The sequence below is a fragment of the Rhamphochromis longiceps genome, linkage group LG23 (assembly GCF_057381845.1).
Source record: "Rhamphochromis longiceps isolate RC_006_pf linkage group LG23, R_longiceps_female_GT1.1, whole genome shotgun sequence".
Taxonomy (NCBI): domain Eukaryota; kingdom Metazoa; phylum Chordata; class Actinopteri; order Cichliformes; family Cichlidae; genus Rhamphochromis; species Rhamphochromis longiceps.
The window spans coordinates 15,871,028-15,892,220 of record NC_140578.1 but is presented as its reverse complement, the minus strand read 5'-3'; the positions used below and the strand labels follow the sequence as shown (position 1 = coordinate 15,892,220).

At 38.5% G+C, this 21,193-nt stretch overlaps 1 protein-coding gene across 1 annotated transcript in view; it reads left to right on the top strand.

Annotated features, from left to right (window-relative positions):
- LOC146641527 (uncharacterized) overlaps nucleotides 1–21,193 on the top strand; it is an 89,250-nt gene that overhangs the window by 28,005 nt on the left and 40,052 nt on the right. The window contains exons 8-9 of the mRNA XM_085398532.1: nucleotides 2,487–2,610; nucleotides 17,416–17,515. Of these exons, the coding sequence (XP_085254658.1) occupies nucleotides 2,487–2,610; nucleotides 17,416–17,515 (224 nt within the window). The remainder of the gene's footprint in view (nucleotides 1–2,486; nucleotides 2,611–17,415; nucleotides 17,516–21,193) is intronic.

Below are 21,193 nucleotides of genomic sequence, written 5' to 3'. Positions count from 1 at the left end.
ACTGTTAATATAGCAACAGTTACTTTTACAATAAGCATACTGACCAAACCTGATAGGCTATTTCATTTTGCTTCATGGAGGCATTACCCCTCTGTGCAATAAGACTCTGAAAACACCTCACTACACATAAACTGTATTATTAAGAAATTGTGCTTAAAATATTGAAAGTAAAAATAATTGTTCTGCAGAAAAATGTTCTCTAGCACTGCTAAACGGATGTATATTACTACTGCATATGTTTAAGGTTGAGCTCATTTTAAATACTGTTTAATGTTCAGTGTCGTATTCTAGAGATCACTCGTTTGTATTGGCTGTCCTGTGAGAACCACATATCTATGAAGAAAAAACTGTTCATGAGCTTAGAAATACAGGCATACGTCTTGGTATATTAAATATTCATTTAGAAAAAAAATCAGCTGAATTAAAAGGCTTGTGCAGAGTGTGACATGGTTAACTGTCAATATCCACCGAGGGGATTAAAATATGAATGAAAAATGAAGGTGGGCTGTTGGCAAAACAGGTAGTTAAGCTTATGACATTCAGTCATTCTCATAGATGTTAGTCTCAAAGTACTGCTGAGCCTGCACCTGCTCCACTTACCATTTTTATGGACATGGTCAGAGCTGCCTTCATCTCCATCATCGTCACAGCATTCCTTGTTAATGCCTTAAGGGAGTTATTAACAGCTTTTTCAAACTCCATCTTATCTACATCACACATGTTAGTCATGCTTAGCAAGACCAAACTCTTCTGTTGCGAGGTTAAATCACTGAGGGTTATTTACTTGCTAATGCCAGCTGTGTTTTCATAGGGAGGGCAGGTCGTAACTGAGCTGCTGGCGTCTGAGTGGCTGAGCTTTATGACAGCTCTGTCGGAAAAAGATTGCCTTACATTGGTATGTTTTAATTTATGCTTATTCTTAGATTTGATAAGGCAAGCACTGTTGCCCTTTCTTCCACTGGCTTAAAACGTTGCTTTTTGACAAAGCATATATTTAGAGCTTGATCAGGTGACCCTGAACCGTTGCTTAGTTATGCTGCAATAGGCTTAGGCTGCTGGGGGCTTCCCATGATGCACTGAGCGTTTCTTCTCTCACCTTTTTTTCACTCTTTAACGCTACTTTGCATTTAAACCTTAGTTGTTATTCTTTGGCTCTCTTCCACAGTGTGTCTTTTGTCCAACGAGGCGTGCCTGATATCTGGGGTTTTCTCTCCATTATTGTAGGGTCTTTACCTTACAGCGTAAAGCTCCTTGGGGGTCACTGTTGTTGAGATTTGGCACTTGGTAAATAAAACTGAATTGAATTGAAATGAAAACTGTGACTGCACAACATGCAAACAGACCTAAGTCTACAGTACAGGATACAGTTTTAAATATAATGCTGTATTGTACAGTTAACTGCTGTTTCTTTTCGGTGTACATGGTTGTTGTTGTTGTGAAGGGGCTGATTAAAGCCTAGCAAAGTAAGTTTGTTGCATAAAACTAATCCAACATTTAGTAAAATGTATTCACTGAAAACAAAGAAAAACAAACTGCAGGACTTTAAATTGTATGCAGAGCAGTTTTTGCTGTTTTCTGAGTACTTTTATACTTGTTAGCTATCTAGTTGCCTGGAAGATCCCCACTTTTAAACCATTTGCTCTCATTAATTGTATTACTAGTCATCCTTACATCAGGTCAAATTCATGAATGTACTTTAGTACCTTATCTTAAGGTACTGTCCTCTACATAGATAGTAGGTAGGCTGAAGGTCCTTGTCTAAAAGGCAACCAGCTTCTGACAGCAGTATTTGATATCCTGTTTTGAGAACGAAAGAGGTTTATTGTTGTATTCTTGCACTGTTGCATAAGTCTTTGTCCTTTATAGCAGCTTTATGTGCTGCAACACATTTTTTAAATAATATTTAAAAAAAACAATCATTATATGGTCATTTTGCGTATAATTATTTTATATTATAAATATGATGCGTTTGTATTGAATATTTAATCTAGAGCTTAAGTAGTAACTTTAAGCACTGCATAAAGTTTACTATAAAATGTATTTTGTGCTCTGTGTATGCAGTGGTGGATTAATAGTAGTATTAAGTTGCATCTACTGGGAAAAATGTCTGTTTCAGTGAAGTAGCTAAGAGCAGTTTTAAGTATAATAATGCATGAACTTCAATCATTTGTTTGGACGTTTTACAAAATTGTTGACTTACTGTATGTTTGGTTACTTTGGCTGTGACAGTGAATATCCAGGAGGTGTTTTCCCTCAGTCAACAGTAGTTGCTAAAACTCCAGATGTTTTCATTGTTAATAAGCAGCAAACAGGTGTTTGTTTTGGAGGATGACTGTTAATTGAACCACAAGCTTATGAAGTACTAGACTTGCATCTTGATTATCTATCAATGCAGAGCGCTTGTGTTTAGTCAACAGTCAAATTGTGCAGATTTTTATAGCATAGAGTTTAATTATGTGTGTTATGGGTTTTTTTTCTCTCCACAGCCACATCTATGTGATCCCAGTCTTCACCTGGACCCTGACTCTTGCTATTTTACTGGCCCACACAGTTATTCAGCCAATCACTTCAGTGCTCACCCTCCTGAAAGGAATCCTCCTCATTGTCACGGTAACAGTGATTCTCTTCATTTTGATACATTTTGGCATAATTTTCAAGCATTTGCAATAATGACACAGGGCTTTACTGGGAATAGCTTTTTATCATTAGAAAAAGGAGAATTCATGTAAAGGAAAAAACATATTTGGGAATGTCGCTAATGATAAAGGCGTCTGATGGCTGTGTCATGTCCTGACTATCCATCTGTTCGATATTTATGTGACGGTGTTCACTTATCTAAAATGGATTCTCTCTTCATGAAAGCGCTGATTTGATGTAGAAGGTGTTGTTTCAACAGTAAGATCATTTTGGCAGCTGCAGCTTGTGCTGTTGTATTGCATTATGCAGGGAGGTGTTTCTGTTATACAGCCTGCTTTTATTGATTTGAATGGGATGGACAAAATAAAGGAAACATAAATGATAAATGTGAGACATGAAATATCAAACAGAATTTGATGTGAGGTTGGAGTTGTTTGATGTGTTTTCTAGTTGAATGATGCCTGTGAAGTAGTTCTGGTTTGTTAGTGTAAATACTGCAGCTTGTTGGAATTTTGATGAGGTGAAATGACACACTCATCTCAGACTCTGCATAAAGTTCACCTGTTTCCATAATGTGTTATTATGGGTCATACTTTTTGTACAGGTATGCTTTCCCTCACCAGTGATTTTCCATGACTTTCCAAGAACTGATATTCAGCTTATTATCCTATAAATGTTTATAATCGGTGTTAAAAGTATTACTAGATTCATATTGGTTATTCATATAAAATTTTATCTGTCTCATGATAGTTTCATCATAGCCTCTCCGCATACAGCTGAGAATTTCAACTCAGGACTTTAAGTTGTTGCTTGCAGCTCTCTAGTCTTTGAACATGAGTGTAAATTATTGTTCTCTCTGTGTTCTGCCTGAGACAGACTGGTGACCTGTCCAGCATGTACCCCACCTCTTGCCCTGTGACAGCTTGGATAGGCTTCAGCCTTCCCGTTAGTCTGGAATTTGATAAGTGAAAGAAATTGTCAAAAGGAAAAAAAAAACTAAATTAGGGTTTTTTTTGCTTGTTGCTTGGACTTTAAAGCTCGATGGAAATGTACGTTTTCAGAGTTGCTGCTACATCTCCCACCTTTTTGTTTTGCCAGTCAGTGTGAGGAAGACGATGTGCCTGGGAAAAAATTAAATGGGCTGAATGAAATTAGCAGAACTGCAAGTCAGTAATTCATAGGACGTAAGTCTGAATGAGGTTCTCCTCTTGGGGAAGTGGGGAAGAAGTCCCCAAGTGTGTCTCGCTCTCTATCTTACCAACAGTAGTGGCTCTGATAACATGGAAGACAGCATGACCACACAATGGAAAAATCGTTGAACTCTAATTTGGGTTAAAAAAAAATTTACATGGGAAAGCTGTTTCAGGGTTTTTGTGCCTGCACAATGGTGGAGTTTTAAAAGAGTAGTTATGAGTCCTGTTATCTTGTTCTACTACTTCTCTGTACTGCTTCTTTATTACCACACCACTGCGGCAAACACTGAAAGCATAGATGATGTACATGTTTCTGTGCCTTTGTTGTGTAAAGATTTGTGTAAAAATAAATGTGAGATGTTGGATATTAATCATTTCAGTTTAATTTTTCTAGCACCAGTTTAGCTCGTTTGCTTTATATTGTAATGTAAAGACACTGTAATATATGCAAGCCCTTGGGTGTGGTGGGAACCAAGAACAGCCATTTAACAGGAAAAGAGCGCAGGCATTATGAAGGTCAAGGAGGGGCAGCCATAGAAATACAGTGAGTGATATGGCTGATCAGTACATCACAGATATACTGGCTGATAAAGGAAAAAAGATACCTTATGTATCAGTACAACCCAGAAGTAATCCAGATTAGAGGAAATAGATAATAAATTATAACTTCAATATCAAATTTTTGTTTTTAAAGTCATTAAAGTGTACAATCACTCTGCAGCTGGGAAAAAGAACAGTTCAAGGAAGTCATTAAAAGCTTCAAATCACTGTTACACTCATGGCCATGATGGGTTTATGTAAACTTCTGACCACTACAATCCTTCCAGTTGTTAAATACAATTCCTCCCGTGGATTTTTCTGTGTTCATTAGCGAAGGGAAAAAACATTTTGATTTATTGTGGTTGACTTTTGATAGCTGAAAATCCCACACACTGTCCATCACTTGAGCTTACTTCATTTGTGCACAACTTTGTGAATAAGAACTTCACCAGGCAAAATTCATACAGAAATTACCTTGGATAAACAACAGGTTTTCAGACTTTTTTATCCAGCCTGCAGTATACATTATGCAACATGATCCTCAAGGAAATTACAGAAAAAACATTTCTTCACAAATGAGTCTTATATTACACCATGTAGCTTACAGTTTTTGAAAAGCAGAAAGAGTCACCGAAGATGATTTAAATATTGGGTAGAAAAGGAATTAATCACAGTACTTTAAGCTTATTTGCTATTACATGAAATAGCACGTAGGAAAGGCAAGAGATGAATTACAATATATCAAGACAACTCTACTTGTATCAGAAAATGAATACTTTGAATTTATAAAGTCCGCTGGCATAATAATGAAGACTTTCTACAACACATGTCAAAGGGGATTCAAAAGATAATTCATATCTAAAGTGTTATTCTAGAAAAACTAGGAAAGCAATGAAAAGATTTATACTGTACAGCTATACTTTGTACCGGCACTAAAGGAGACAAAAACAAGACAAAGAAGAGAAGATCAAGACAGATAAAGGAGAGATCAATCATGTATTGCAGCTTCCAAACTTCTGAGAAAATAAAACTCTCAAAATCAGTTTATTCTTTTATGTTCGTAATCTCATCTCAGTTTGAAAAAAAGAAGAAAGAAACTCATTTCTGACTTGCACAAACTCTTTGCTTGTGTACCTTGCTTTTATCACTTTTTTCAATTACTTTGTCAGTTTTAAAGTGGGATGAACTGTACACTCTCTGCATACAAACTTCTGAGTGATGTAGCCATACTAATTGTCATGACAACTGCTCCGTAAGTTTGTTTGTTTTACATTCTTATATGAAATATAATTTGATGCAAGTATCACTCTGTACACGCAAAGTGTTGAAGGGTGTAGTAATGACTGCCATTACAACTCTTCAGTAAGGGTTTATACATTTCTTATATGAAGTATAATTTGTGATTTAAATGGAAAGCCGTCTGTTAAATAGTGAAATTTCTCTCGGCCTGCCTAAGCCAGTGTTTCCCACCCACTGTGCTGCAGCACATAGGTGTGCCGGGGAAGATTATCTGGTTCCCGGCGTGAGTAATGGGCAGAACAATTACATTCTATTTCCACTAGAGGGCAGTACAACTACCTGCTCTAATTAAATGGGTTGCCAACTTCCAGTAAAACAGAAGAAGACGAAGAAGAAATTACATAATAGTCATACTGTGAGGCGATGCAGTGCGTAATAGGAATAGATAAATATTTGAAAAGAAAAAGTAGTCAATGTGACATGGGTCTCACATTGACCCAGATCTGCTAGAGCCTTAATCTGACTCAGATTAAGGCTCTAGCATGAATAGTGGTCAGAAGAAAGCAAAAAAATTATCAATATGCTTTTTGTGACATTTTTGTCTGGTGGTATGCCGTGTGATTTTTCTAATGTGAAATATGTGGCATGGCTCCAAAAGGTTGGGAAACACTGGTCTAAGCTATGGTTGCCACTGATAGGCAATAATATAAAGATTAGATCATGCAGTGTACCAAGTGGGGGCAAATCCCAGTACTGCACACAAAGGACAGTCTTGTGGCTTTGCAAACTGGAGTCAGATACCAGATGCCACCGGAGTTCAGGAAGCCCTCCCAAGGTTACAGAGCAGGAGCTAAGCTAAACTAAAGGCTAGCAGGTGGAAGTGTAAGCTGTTTCTGCTGTCGCTTCTGATGGGGAAATGTCAACTCACTAGTAGACAACCTTGATGATTTGGTGGCACTGTTGAGAAATATTGAGATGCTACCGGGAATGTTGTCTGCTGTGCTTTGTGGAAAAATACCTGACTCCTGTGTAGACTTATTGAGCTTCACTATTATGTGATCAGAAGACGAGCAACAAGAGCAAAGGTGTTCTTGTTGAGGCATTCAGAATTGGTGCAGTAGGAGTTGCCTCCATCTCAGTACTGCAAAAACCAAGAAGATAGGATAGCCTAGATCTTCTGACTATCTGCCAGTCTCCGTATATAGCCAGGACACTGAGGTGGTGAACTCATAAATATCTGGAGGTCCTACTGGATGACAAGCTGGACTGGTCCCTAACCACAGGCTGACTACACTGGAAGATTTTGTCCCCACTGCAGTAAGCGTTTTTAACACCCTCTGATGGGAGATCCACCTGGATATTCATTCATCGCATAACGAGGCTTGTTTGCATTTCTAGCTGATGTGCTTTCTTTAGTCTCAAGTTACAGACCCTTCAACTTTGCCTTTGTTTGGTTTTGGCACGTAGCTCTACCTCCACCTCTCATCACCAGTGAAGGTTGTCTTGGATGTAGTGCCTTTTCAATTGTGACACACACTTGGCAACAATGTGGTGACTTTCAAATTTATTGTGAGAACTGCTCTTAATGAAAAGTAAAGAATGTCAACAGTTTCTCTGATTGTTGTGCAACAATCCTGACGCACAGTCTGCTCGATATCTAACAATTTTAGCAGTTGTTACTGTGGAAGGTTGCCTGACTGTGTGCCACATTCCCGTGATGTTCTGCCCTTTTTACTACAAGAATGCCACTCAGAACATCTTGTCAAGCTCATTACTTCACTGACTTGAATCTTTGTAAGTATTTCAAAGTCAAATTTCTTAAGTTTGAAACAGAATTAGAAGTTTGCTTTTCTTTGAGCTTGAGATTCTGCATCTAACTTGGTTCATTTTCCTGAAGTTATGCTTGGATGTTTCTCAAAAGCATACAAACGTTCTACTTAGCACACACAATTCAGTTTGGAGTTGTAAATTCACACTTAATATCAAATTAATATATTTTTGTGTGACAAATAAAAGAAAAGTAAATATCATATTTATTCATTTGGTTTTTTTAATCGTAGATCCTGGTAAGAATTTTAAAGGGAGAAATTACAGTATATTCAGTATCAACTGAGAGAGGATATTTAAAGGTAAAAAGATTTGAGATTAATTATATTAACAAAAAAAAGTTTCAGGAGTTTATCACCTTTACGTGACATACTTTGCACTTTGTGCTTATTCGCCGCCTAAAAATATGCTTTGTATATTTTTTGATGACTGCAGTGACATAAGAAATGCTGGTTTCTGCAGCAAATGAAAGGTCATGCTGGTAAAATGGATGGAGGTGGCACTCTACACTTCTACTCTATGCAGAAGCTTTGTACTTAAGGAGCTCCCAGTGTGTCTGTGGCAGTTTTGGGCCTTTCCAGGTCAGTTCCTGCCAACATCTTGGCATGTCAGCATCTCAGTAGGTGCTCTTTAAAGACATTTTTAGGCTTGGCTCAGAGTCCATTTAACACCACCATCACATCCCACAAGATTACACTGCCTCAGTGAATTGTACATCTGCTGCAGGGAAATGTATTATATTCAGTGTTAGCCAAGCTTTTGATGGACACAACCCTTTGCGACACAAATGATTAATAATAATACTTTGAACGCCTACATTAGCGTAATCCTAGCAAGCTCATTTTATTTATATGTAAATTAAAGCTTTTCTTATGGGACAATATACAGTTCTTCGTGTATAGTCGATAAAAGTATCATCGCAGTGCCTCACAATTCTCTGTGAGTAACCAAATCGCTATATTTGAATGTCCATGTAACTGGAGCCTATGTTTAGGACCAGGGAACAACTTTCTGTGATTATGCAATGTGAGCAATTATGTCGGAAAATTTGCATTTAAACAATTTCAGGGATATTCATGCTAGTTAATGGATAAAAATTTCTGTATTTAATGTGCCTTTCCCTTCAGCTCTTTCCTAGCGTGGCACAGGAAAATCCCCAGTGTCTCTTTAAAATCAAATGGATGCAGATTTTTCAAAATTGCAGCCAATCAGTGATAGAAAATATTAAATGTGTCCTTTTTGACACTTTTCTCTCCCCCATCTTCTTAAAAATCACTGCCTAATTGGCAAAAGAAATGTCTCTGGAAGAAATACTTCGACAGCTTTTCACCATCTTTCTAAAGGTTTCACTTCTCTCCACTATTGTTGCTGAAGACTTTTTTTTTTTTTTCCATGATATTCGTTCTTCCCAAGGACAGAAATGTCTTTTTTGTGTACCCTGTAAATGTGTTTATATTCTACATTAGTTCAGCTCAATTATTGACGTATTGGCAGATGAACTAATGCAGCGAGGATTAGTAACAGCGGCGATCGATGCCAGTGTTATTCAGTCTTATCTTGCTGGCAGCAAGAGAGTGAGGTGTGGGTTTTGTGCTACAGCAGCTCACGGTCTTTTGAGAGGTACCCGTCACAGGTGGCTATATAAATATAAATAAAAATAATGTCGGCATTGTACTCATAAATGTGTTGAATTGGGGTGTTTGACCATAAGTGTATAGAATTACCGGATGAATTTGAGACTAGTTTTAACAAACGCTGATCCACATGTTCTGAAAGGACTTGCTGTCTTGTAGCTTAAACCTTTTTTTTTTTTAAATGAAAAATATACACAGTTCAAATTTACAAGACACTTTTATACGTCTTTAGATAGACCAGGATGTTTTTTTAAACAAAAGGAAGCTGTGAGACAACTTTGCTTATTTATTTTTTTAGTTTTCTAAAGATGCAACTTTGCTGCACAGCCCAGGATTCAAGCACACTCAGTTTGTAGGATGGTGCCATACAATGATAGTTTGTTAATTTTACTACTTTTGGTATGTCTTTATTACTTTTGCTGCACTCTCTGATGAAGAAATATACATCACACTAGTGGAAACTCGCATTGTTCCTTCAAGTCCTCGTCCAAAAAAGCGATGTATTTGACTTCGGTAGTATTTTACAATTGAAACCTCTCCATGGGGAGCTGCTGGTTTGAGTTTCTAAGCTTGATGCTGTTTGAACAGCTCTTTCCCAAACAAAAGGTTTGAGTTCAAACTCACTCTCAGCTATTTGCTTGTTTACTTCCGCCTTATCTTTATTTCTGTCTGAATGAATCTCACAGGGCGTGAACCCTTGAGTATAACTGAAATGCTGGAGTCATACTAATTTCAATATGCCATGGAAAAATTGAAAAACAAGGGGAAAATGTTGAAATGAATAAGCTAATTCACATGCAAAATGTGTACAATATAGTAGGAGTACAGTTCAGCAGTAGCAAATTGATAGCTATTTGTTTTTATAGAGTTACTTCTTATTAGCCATTAGTAGGACATGTAAATATTTTTCCCTTTGCATATTTTACAGTAAAAAATATGACAAAAATATCTGACATCCCCTAGCCTAAGTATTAAGATATGTTTTAAAACTATGGGAATATAAGAATAAATGTCAGGGTTGTTGGTGAGCAGCTATCCAGACACCGGAATCAGATCAATGACGTCCCTCCAGAGCAGAAGGCGTTCAGTGGAACCTTTATGTCTCCCCAAAGGATCTTCTGTCCTTGAAGAACAATGGAGAAACTGCGCAGATTGATTTTAGATTGCATTGATAGCACACAAGTCCATAAGCGCTTTCATGCACAAACCCACACTAATGTCAACTGAGCGTGCGTCACAGAAGTTGTGGTTCAATTTTGCCGTCGTTACTGAGGCCGAATTTTAAAAGGAAATAGATAAAATCATCCTGACACCTCTGTGAGGTGATGCTTCCTCTGTGATGCTGTTTTGGAAAGCCGCCTTTTCCTGCACGTCCTGTAGATGGAGATGTGTACAAACACACACACACACACACACACACACACACACACACACACACACACACACACACAGTATGAAAGAAATGTGACCTAAAGCCAAATCCCAAACAGGGGGAGGCGTTAAGATTTAGAGGCTCAGTTCTGGAGCAGGGCACTGAGAGCCATTCCCTCTACTCTGCATCAATATGAGAGAGAGCTGGGCGGGCAAGGCCGACTGCACCAGAATAAAACACTGTCGTCAAGCACCGTCCATTTATGGCCCACCAAATGTGATTTTTCTCTTTATAGCTGAAATATTAATGTTTCTATCTTGGTATACTTAGAAAGAAAACAGCAGTTTCCAGGCCCTGAGCTGCCAGGATAGAAGGGCATGAAAAGAGGTAGACTGGAGAATTTAACAAGTAATGCATTGGCAAATAAAAGGGTGGATAAAGTATGACCTTCACTCAGTGACCACTGTAAAACATCAAAGCCAATGTAACAGACATAAACAAAATGTTTTTCAAACATTTTTTTTATTCAATTCTTTGCCGTGTTTATTAAAAAAGCATACAGAGCATTAGATGCTTACAATTGGCATTATTTGGTAAGTGGGCGAAACCAAAAGGGTAAACTGACTGAATTAATACTTAATGCAACAAACTGCTGCCACAACTCGGCGATTACTTCATCAGGCTATCGGTGAGGTCCTTTCACGATTGTTTTTAAAACGAAGTTGTTAAAATACCAAAACTGCACTCAATCTGTCACTGGTGCATGAATACTTTTAAGTGTTGCATGTGTACAATAAAATCACTCTATGGATGTATATGTATATTTCAGTGGCTGATGGGACTCATCCATTTATGGTTTGTGGTTAAACTCTAACAGACCTCAAATCTGTGTATTTTCCACATTTACAGTCAGTTTATAGAAGTCTTTTGCAGCGTTTACCAGGATTTCCAGACATTCTCAGAACAAAATCAGCGCTGCAGTCTCTTTGATTGCTTCCCTTTGCAGGAGCATAATCCTAAATAAAGCCATCCATAATTTATTCCACATTAGAAATGGTGGCCGCAGGGAGATGTTTTTCCACTGCAAAACCACTTTCACTTTGCATCTGGGCTTTTTTAAGTCAAATTCATGAAAAGTCAATGTGAAACCTTGGCAGTAAACAACTTATGAAGTTGAGTGATGTTTTGAGGAGGCTTTAAATAACTGTTTGTTTTGGGGTCTGTTGAGAGGCAGAGTGGGGAGTATGTAAGTAAGCCCTTAAGGCATGTTGATTTGGATTGATTCTGGTGAGACAAAGGTCTATTTAAGTAACCTGATGGCGGCATTAATAGTGAATGTTTAGCTCGCTGTATTCCTTGCATGCTAGCAGCAGTGGTCAAAGATTTGTTTGGCCAGTTGTCTGTTAGATGAACTGAAATTTATTGTTACAACAATCCTGACTCCCAGGAAATGAAATCATCAAACACTTTTATTTGCCCAATAGTTTATGATCAGGTACATAAACGGTAACATTGCTGCCACCTTCTGCTAAACAGTCTGGAAGATGCACATACTGTAGGCAGGACGCCCTCACCATCCTGCTTATTTTGAAACCAAGCTTGACCAGAGTATGATAGGAGGGTACAAACTAATTGTTGTGCTGCTAGCTAGCTTGGCTGACAGGTTGTATCAATGTCACTGTGCTATAAAATGATGCCAATTTTGTCTGGTGAAAGAGAGCCTCTAACTCTTAGTCTAATTAAATACTGAAATGGCACCTACTTGTCATTCACCCTTCAAAGGGCGTAGCCTTAAGCTTTATTGCACTTAAATTTACTCTAGTTCAAAAGTCATGAAGGGCAAGATTAGTATTAAAGGCTTAAATTAGTTTTCTACAAAGCTGGAAACATATGTTTTCATGCTGAAGTGGAGCATTTCAACTTAGGGGTCTTTAATTTGGCTTAGATTGGTGCCACCCTCATTGACATTCTAAGAATTGCAGTTTTTGGTATTCCCAGAGCTTGCCTCTTAGTGCTACTATAGATAGCAGATGCTAGCATGCAACTCCGGTTAAGCCATGTTGCTCATCTCAATCTGATTCCCCACAACATATGAAAACTGTTTTGACCCCTTTCCTGGTTGCGTACTTTTGGACATATTATTCAACTTTTATCTCCCATTCATATCATAGCATGTCCCTCTCAGTTGCCAGGAAACGCAAAAACTACACATACAGTGTGTAAAGTCACACTTGCTTCACTCACATGGGATCTCTCACTTTGTAATGAAAACACATTCTCTCCTCTTTGTTCCTCCTCTCCACTCCTCTTCTCCTTTCTTTTTCATTCCTTCTCTCTTCCCTCCTTTATGTAATTTCATCCGAATCGATGTGCTGCTCCAGCAGCTCCTTCAGGCCTGACGTCTGACTGATTGCTCCACACAAAAACCTGCAGCTAAATAAAATAACAGGGCAGCCTAAATGAAGTTTATGCACCTTGATAAGAGCTCTATTAAGTCATTGTGAAATAGGCTTGAATGTAGCTTTAGCCATTACATCAGCTAGACATAGCAATGCTACACACACACACACACACACACACACACACACACACACACACACACACACACACACACACACACACACTTTTAAATGAATCTCATGCACTGAGCTGTGGAATTATGTTTGAAGGTAGATTATTCACGGAGAATCGACTACAATTTCACGGTTTTCTGGAAATAATTAGCGTGACATTTATTCAGGCTTTATAATTGGTTAAGATTCCAGACCCTCACCTCTAATAAAGTTGTCATTGAACCTTTAATGCTACTCGCTCCCATGACAGCAAGGGAATATTGCAGCCTGGTGCAAGGGGGTCAAATCACTTGGAAGAGGACAATGTAGTTAGGCCTGTGGTGCATTTGTGTTAGGGTGGACCATATTTTACTTAAGCAGTCACCCCACAGACTCACCCATTCTCTCTAATGTAACGTGCTCCACCTGTGGAACGATGAGGAAATTTCTCGAAATATTACCAATTATTTTGTTCTTACACAAACCTCACGATGGTTTGCGTAACCTGGGTGATCATCTCCTCGATGGGAGCTCTCCAGTGACTTGACCGCTGCTTCAAAGTCTTAGATATCCTGCACCTAAAAATGTTTAGCTTTCTTTTCTTTCATTACTTTTTTTTCCAAATTTTTATTTTTCCTTGGTTGAGGTGAACAAAACAGAACTTGGAAATCCTTCCTTGTTTTAAAGCTGTGCATTTGTGGATTGCTGAGAAAGCTGGAGTTTTGTTTCATTTCATGTGCGTGACTAGAAATTGGGGAAAATTTTGGATCAGACTATTATTTTGCCTTTACAAGAAAGTAGTGAGACCTGCTGTGATGTATGGTTTGGAGACTATTGTACTGACAGAAAGACAGGAGGTGGTGGAGTTGAAGAAGCTAAAGATTTTCAGTGGGATTGACCAGGATGGACGGGATTAAAAATGAGTACATGGTTGAGTCGTTCAGAGACAAAGTTAGTTTGAAAGGCAGGGCCCAGATGCTTTGGACATGTACAAAGGGGTTTGTTGATGTATCGGACAAAAGATGTTGAAGATGGAGCTGCTAGACAGGAGGAAAAGAGGATTGGTGTGACAGAGGAGGATGTTAGGGATAGGGTGAGAGGAGGCAGAATTTATGGAACTTATGGTCAGGTTTATTTGAACCGCATTTATTTTTCATAATCTTATGCTACTTTCATGGACACAGTCAGGTGCCATGTCACTAAGGAGGGGGAGATTTTTTTTAATTTTTTAATTCTTAGGACTAACATTAGATCAAACAACTATGAAATAACCTAAAAGCATCAGCTGAAATATGTGTCTAGGACTTTGAAGTCATTAAAACCAGTTCTGTGTCCTCCTCTCTCTTTCCCATTTTTTCTAGTCTTTCTCCACATTTTGCTTTTCAGCCCATCCCTTTTTTTTTCTCACCTCTAATTAACTTGCTGCTATTATTATTATTTTTTTCATTTGTTTTTAACACTACCGGTCTCCTTCACCCCAATTTCCTCTTCCGCCTGACATGAAATTGCAGAAAGTTTTTCAGTTCTTGAATTTCTTTCATTGAAACCTTCCATCTTTTACTCCAAACGGTAAACAAGAAACCCATTTTTCAAACGACATTCATGGAATGATTGACTTTTCCGGGAAAATAATCAAACGATATCCTCAAAGCAATTTCATCTGTGTTTAAAAACCAAGTGGCTCAGGCCAAATAAAAACCTCACTGAGCATATGGTACATCATAATATAGAAAAAGAATTTCAGGGCATGAGGCGACTGTAAAAGTTTATGGTTTGATGATAAAGTTAATGTATTTTGCATTCTTGAAAAAATAACCAAAGGTCAGTAAGAGAATTTAGATACTGCGTACAGTAACTACAGCTGTTCTCTGTGGAGTCGATATTTGCATACTGCAAATATTGTGTACTTCAAAAAGCCAAAGGCCAAAACTGGAGTGTTGCTGAAAGCATCACACAGCACAATGTAACCTAAAAATCAAAGTCAACAAGTGAGTCATGTCGGCACAACATCTTTGAGGAGGGATGAAAGATCAAGTCAAAGCCTACCCTCCAGCTTGATTCAGCACAAAGTGTGCTCTGTACACTTTCTTTATGAGCACTCTGTTATGTTGGCGGTTACGGTCAGCGCTGGAAAAACTGAACCAGCTCATTTCTTTCAAATGTGGACAGTTCTCAATTCAACTCTTTATTTCTGGGTTACAGTTTTTTCACGATTGCAAAGACGCATTTCTTGAAACCTTCAACCCTCTTCTCTAAACTGTAAACATCAAGTTCAATTTTCAAACTACATTCACAAAACTCAAAGTGTTCCCAAACAATCAAACCAGCACAACAAAACAGCTTCATCTGTGGTCAGAATCACACATTTTCAGAATTCACAGCCTGTAATCACAGCACCGATACTGAGCATTCATTACACACTACTTCAAAACATAGAACAATATAAACGCAAAAGAATCTGCTGAGATTTGTGTTTTAGTCTTTATCCTGTGTCCCTCAGGCCACATGTGGGGGGAGAAATGTATAAAACATATGCATTCACTGTATGTATTACATGGCTCATACGACATGTCTGTGGTGTGATTATAAACATGATAAGTTATGCTTTTTTATCATGTAGCATAATTCTAAAATCTTAATATAATAAAAGAAATCTCTGTCTGTTGTCCAACTTGAAATATCAATGCTTTTCATATTTTCTTATCTATACACTTTTTACATTTTACACTTGGTCTACATTTAATAGGCCATTATTAAGAAGGATAAAACTGTTCAAAACCAGCAAAGGAAGAGGTGACTGACTTCTGATGAGTTGGGATGACTATGAGGAAGGCTGTGCAAATGCTCTAAACCAGGGGTGTCCAACTCCAGGCCTCAAGGCTGGTGTCCTGCAGGTTTTAGATGTGTCCTTGATCCAACACAGTTGATTTAAATGGCTAAATTACCTCCTCAACATATCTTGAAGTGGCCTGAGGCCTGGTATTGAACTAATCATTTGATTCTGGTGTGCTGGCCCAGGGTGATATCTAAAACCTGCAGGACACCGGCCCTCAAGGCCTGGAGTTGGACACCCCTGTCTAAACTATTCTGAGATGCTTACAGGTATAGTCTGGATATTTTGAAAAAACAAGTTCCAGTGCTTTAACACTACTGATAATGTAGTGATGATCTGTCGCGATTATAACTATTTCAAATGCTGTCCCATAACTGCAAGAAAACTAGCAAGAGGCTTATTGTTCAGGCCAGAAAATGACTTCATCAGAACCACAGACCTCCAGCTTGCTAAACTTGGTTTGGAAAAAAGACATTAGTCTACACGGGCTGTGTGAAAGTAGAAAAAATGACTATTTACTACTTGTGTCACTTCAAGTCATCCATTGCTGTTGTAATTTTGTGATATCCTTTTAGAAATTTCCTTCTGCTGCAGTCACACTGCCCTCAGTCGTGTTTCATGCGTCCCTTTTGTGGCCAGGCTGGACATTGCAATTTTGATGTTACTAAAATTGTTCAATTTGTCCACTAAGACCTCCAATTATACTGCAGATTTTTTTTTTCTTTTCCTGTCTCTCTCAGTCTGTGCTGCTCTGCTGTTTTCCAAGAAAAACTCATTCAGGAAACGTACGCTTGGAGTATTTTGTTGGATGGCGAGTTACAAGCTGAATATGTGTTGCCAGCACAGTCTCGGTTCCTGACACAGTTCTTCTTGTTCGTGGCTCCATGCAATTTTTGTGGTCTTCTTAAAGTGCCTTGGTCATTACTGGTACACCTCAGTTCATAATTTGGCATATTACTAGTAGATCAACCCCAGATGTTTCCAACCTACTAATTTGGGCTGTGTGGTAAATTTGCCCTAAAGTATTTTTGCAATTTAGAAACAGTTGATAGCATCTGAAATATTAGATGGGAAGTATGACTAACACACACAAAAAAATGTCATAATTTGCACAGCTTTGCTTGTCTGATTGCTGATGAAATGTTGGTGCTCTTCATATGTTTGCGTTTTTTTTCCCTTTGCACATGTTGTGGTGTCAGCATGAGAAACTAACAGCAATGCTGAAAGTTTGTTAGATAGCAGAGTTGTTTCACTCGATGTCAATATAAACTTCCAACCTGCTATCTCTCCAGGGTTCGCAAGTTTAAGAGATTAAAAAGTGCTTTGGTACCTACAGCGGGGCAGGTGCACCATAACAAGTCACCCAAAGTGCTTATACATAACTTGTTTTAGAAGTAAGAAATGAATGTTGTTGTTTTTTTTTATGTAACTGTCCTGTCTCGGTTGTGTTACGGTGGAAGAATTAATTATCTTCCTGCACAAAGAAAAACTTGATGTTTCTCTTCTTTTATTTAGAACTAGGGAAAAATATACTGCCTGAGATGTAACAGAAGGCCTGTGTGTGTGAACTCGTCTGTGTGTCTCTCAGGTGGCTGTGACATTTGCAGTGGGGTCAGAGGTCGGCCTTCAGAGCAGCAGTGACTTCAGTCAGATGGGAAAACCTTTCCTAATGGGCACAGTGGCTCTGGGTAAGCTTCAGCTTTGTGCAATAAAGCTCACAGTCTTCCTTTTTTTTGTCTTCTTCTTTTTATCATTGTGTCTTTGTGGCCCTTTTCCAGTCTGTTGTACTGCAAAGGATGTTGAAGATAATGACGGTCTGACTTTCCATTCCAGCTGCTACCAAAATTGGAATTTCATTACATGAACAGATCTCCTAAGAAATGAGAAAACAAGTTATTTAAATGGGCTTCAAGTGTAACCAAAGCATACCTTTGAACTCCTGGCAGAACCCCATCTTGTGGTTTCTCCCACAGTTTGCATGATCCTCAGACTGTATTATGAATACTTGGAGTAGATGTATCTTTAAGACTTGTTCCTCTAATGCTATTTCCAAGGAAAATATAAAGAAATCAGAGCCAGCTCGAAACTTTTGCCCAGTACTGCACCTGATGTGTGCAAAGCTACTGTTTGCACAGGCTGACTATTTGAATTCTGACTGATCATTTGACTTCACTGCTGTTTCACCACTTACTCTTGTCTCTCTTTACCGCAAAGATACACTGAAGAATGAGACTTTACAGACATAGCAACATAAATAATAGTGAGCCAAGTCATATGTGCAACAGGGAATTGCTCATTTCAGTATAGCTGGGAAGACCTTACTTGATTCAGTTTTCCAGAAAATTGTGAAAGTGCAAATATCTCTTTCAATAGAGGAAATACAAAAGAAAAGCCTCTGGTCTTTTCAGATATAACAGTTGGCAGGGACGCCAAATCTACAGTTGCACCAAGTAGATCTTGTCAGCTCAATGTTATTCCCAGAATTTGGGAACAGAACCATAAAAATCACGAACCTTATCTAATTTAAATTTGGTCAATTTATTGTTCAAGGTCATCTTACAAACTAGGATGGTTATAATACTAGAAAACTATGAGGTGGGCCAGGATGAGCAGTTTTCAATAGTTTCAGTGGAAAAGTCCAGTTTTAAAGCACGAAAGCAGCTCATCAAATAAGGGACAAAACCAGGAACATTTTTCGAGTTGTTCACCCTGATCTTTGTTCCCCGGAGTCGGACTGACGGGCATTTACTGTAGCGTCTTGAGTGATTTGCAGAACATTCAGAAGAATCAACGGGAACTGTGGTGTGTGCAGAGTGCCATCATGTGCTGACTCAGAGTGCTTTTAGGTTTGTTTTTTTTAACCCACACCAACACAGTCTGCTTGTCAGCTGCCGTATTCACCAGATTTGCCTCGCTGTGACTTTGTCCCAAGTGAAAATTTAGCTGGAGGATCGCCAATTTAACACGCTGGAGGAGACGCACGCAGGCATACTCGCATATCCTGCACATCCGAACAGAAGGGAAATATTCAGAATAGACACAACCAAAACAAAAACTGTTTCTCTATCACTTGTTCTTGTTTTTGTTTTGTTTTTTTCATTTTTTGTAATCTCTCTTTTCTACAGTCAAATGATACAAACAATAAAAGTGCTGGAAAAGTCAAACTTTCATCTTTACATCAAAGATTTTCTTTTTAAACATGCGATTAAGAACATAAGAAGCACTGCTTCTGAAGTCCAGCCCTCTGATTGTTCGTTGTTTAAACTTAGGAACAAACATCTAGCGTCGACAGAGAATATCTTTAATTCCCTTTAGAATACAAATCTATTAAACTGTTTATAAATCTTCTTTAAAAATCTAGTGCACCAGCTAGTAATGGATCTGTGACGTCATGGTAGTCTGTGCTGATTTTTGCTCTTTGTGACCTCCATATGTCCAGTCTGCTCTTTTTCACTCTTTTCAAATTTTTCTTTTCATCCGTCTGTCTTCACTTTGTAACATTAAACCACAGACTGTACAGATGGATGATCCATCGCCATCTTCTCCTACTGTTCGAAGTGAGGAAGAAATAGAAATGAACACTGCAATATTGGCTGTCATTTGAAACCAAAGTCTGTTAAGGAATTACTGGGAGATGGAGCCCAGACATCAAAGTCCTGCCTGCTGCCCGGCACAGATGTGTGTTGAACTTTGTGTAGTGCATCCATCAAATTCTGGACTACTACTACCTACTAGTTGTCCAGCCACCCAACGATATGTCTGCATAGACAGATTTTTGCCACTTCTCCACATCCCAGCTTGTTGTTAGAAGAGGAAGCCTGTGCCCATTTAGGGCGCATATTGGCAACACTTCTGGGAAGGCGTAATTTCATCCATCTTTATATACAGTGTTAAATATTCACAAAGCAATGACAAACTTTGAAGTACTTCAGCAATTTACATTTACACTACATTTTATGTTAAGCTTCTCCTTTCACAAAAACACATTTTCAGAGGATGAGTCAGTGTCTTCGGTCGGTTTCGCTGCACAGCCTTAAATATCAGACTAAAGTAAACAGAAGGTGGAATATCCCAAAATGCATTCTAACAAAAGTTAGAGCAAGCTCAGTCAGAACAACTGTTAAGACTCACTTAACAGATGGAGGTAGCTGGATGGAGAGTCGTGTGTGTGTGTGTGTGTGTGTGTCAGTGAGTGTGTGCGTTTGGGTACCAGCGAGTACTCTGACTTCCTGAAGTAACTGCAACACATCAGCTGTGGCAGGCTAAGGGGTGATTGCTCTGTTTCATTAGCATCTCTGTGACAGCTCTGACTGTACTTCCTACCCGCTTCCATTACTTCAGAGAGCCATTTGAACATGCAAACTGCCAGCTATGACAGCTGCTTTGCAGTTTGTCACTGCTAGTTGTGTGGAACAGTATACAGAACAACTTTAAATCATTTTCCCAAGATTAAAAGTGGATTACTTTTTCTTCTGAAATCCGGTCAGGATTTTAAAAGCTTCTCAAACAACATTCAGACTATGCTGAAACTCTAAAACTACTCCCCCAAAACCAAGACTAATGCGGTGCAGCTCAGCAGGGTGGGACCTATTTCTCTGCTACCTTTGGAGACTGATTTCTCTAAATGGAATTTTAAAGGGAGAAAGTGCCATGATATTGAGGAACTGAACTGCAAACAAGCAAGGAAACTTTTGCAGCTTGGTGACAGCGCTTGATTTGGCTAATATAGAAACAAAATACCATAATTGCAAAGACACATCTTCAGATCTTCAGAAATTAAGTTTTCCAAAAAATTGACCCAACATATCTGCTGCTTCTCATGATGAAATATTTAGTGAGCATAAGCCAATCACATGGTAGCTTTGGGAGCTGCTCTAGCTATCTGACATGGCCACGCCCCTTATAATGCAAACTAAGCCTTAATAAATGCTGTACAGCTGTCGTTAAATGTGAAGTTGAACCAAATATAGAACATAGTTTCTTTTACTGTAAAAGGTGCATTTTAAAATGGGAATCTAGAGGACCGGACTCACTTTTGGAACCAGAGGCCTCTCAATGAACTACAGCTTTTGACACTTTCAGCTTTATATTTTCTGCTTAATTTTTGAGTTGCTTGAATTTAAACTAAAGTTTCTGACAAAAAAATGTTTAAAATGCTAATAAAAGAAGGTGGGATTCATGATACCAGTATTTCCATAATTTCGTTTTGCTTCCTTACTAAGTTAATACTGTTGGGATGTTTTTATTTCAAGCAGTGATATCTGGAAACCTATTTGGGTATTTTCTGTGCCTCCCTTCTCATATTGAATATCAACATTTTTGTGCTGAGGAACAGTAAAAAAGCCCACAGATTACAGACGGAGGTA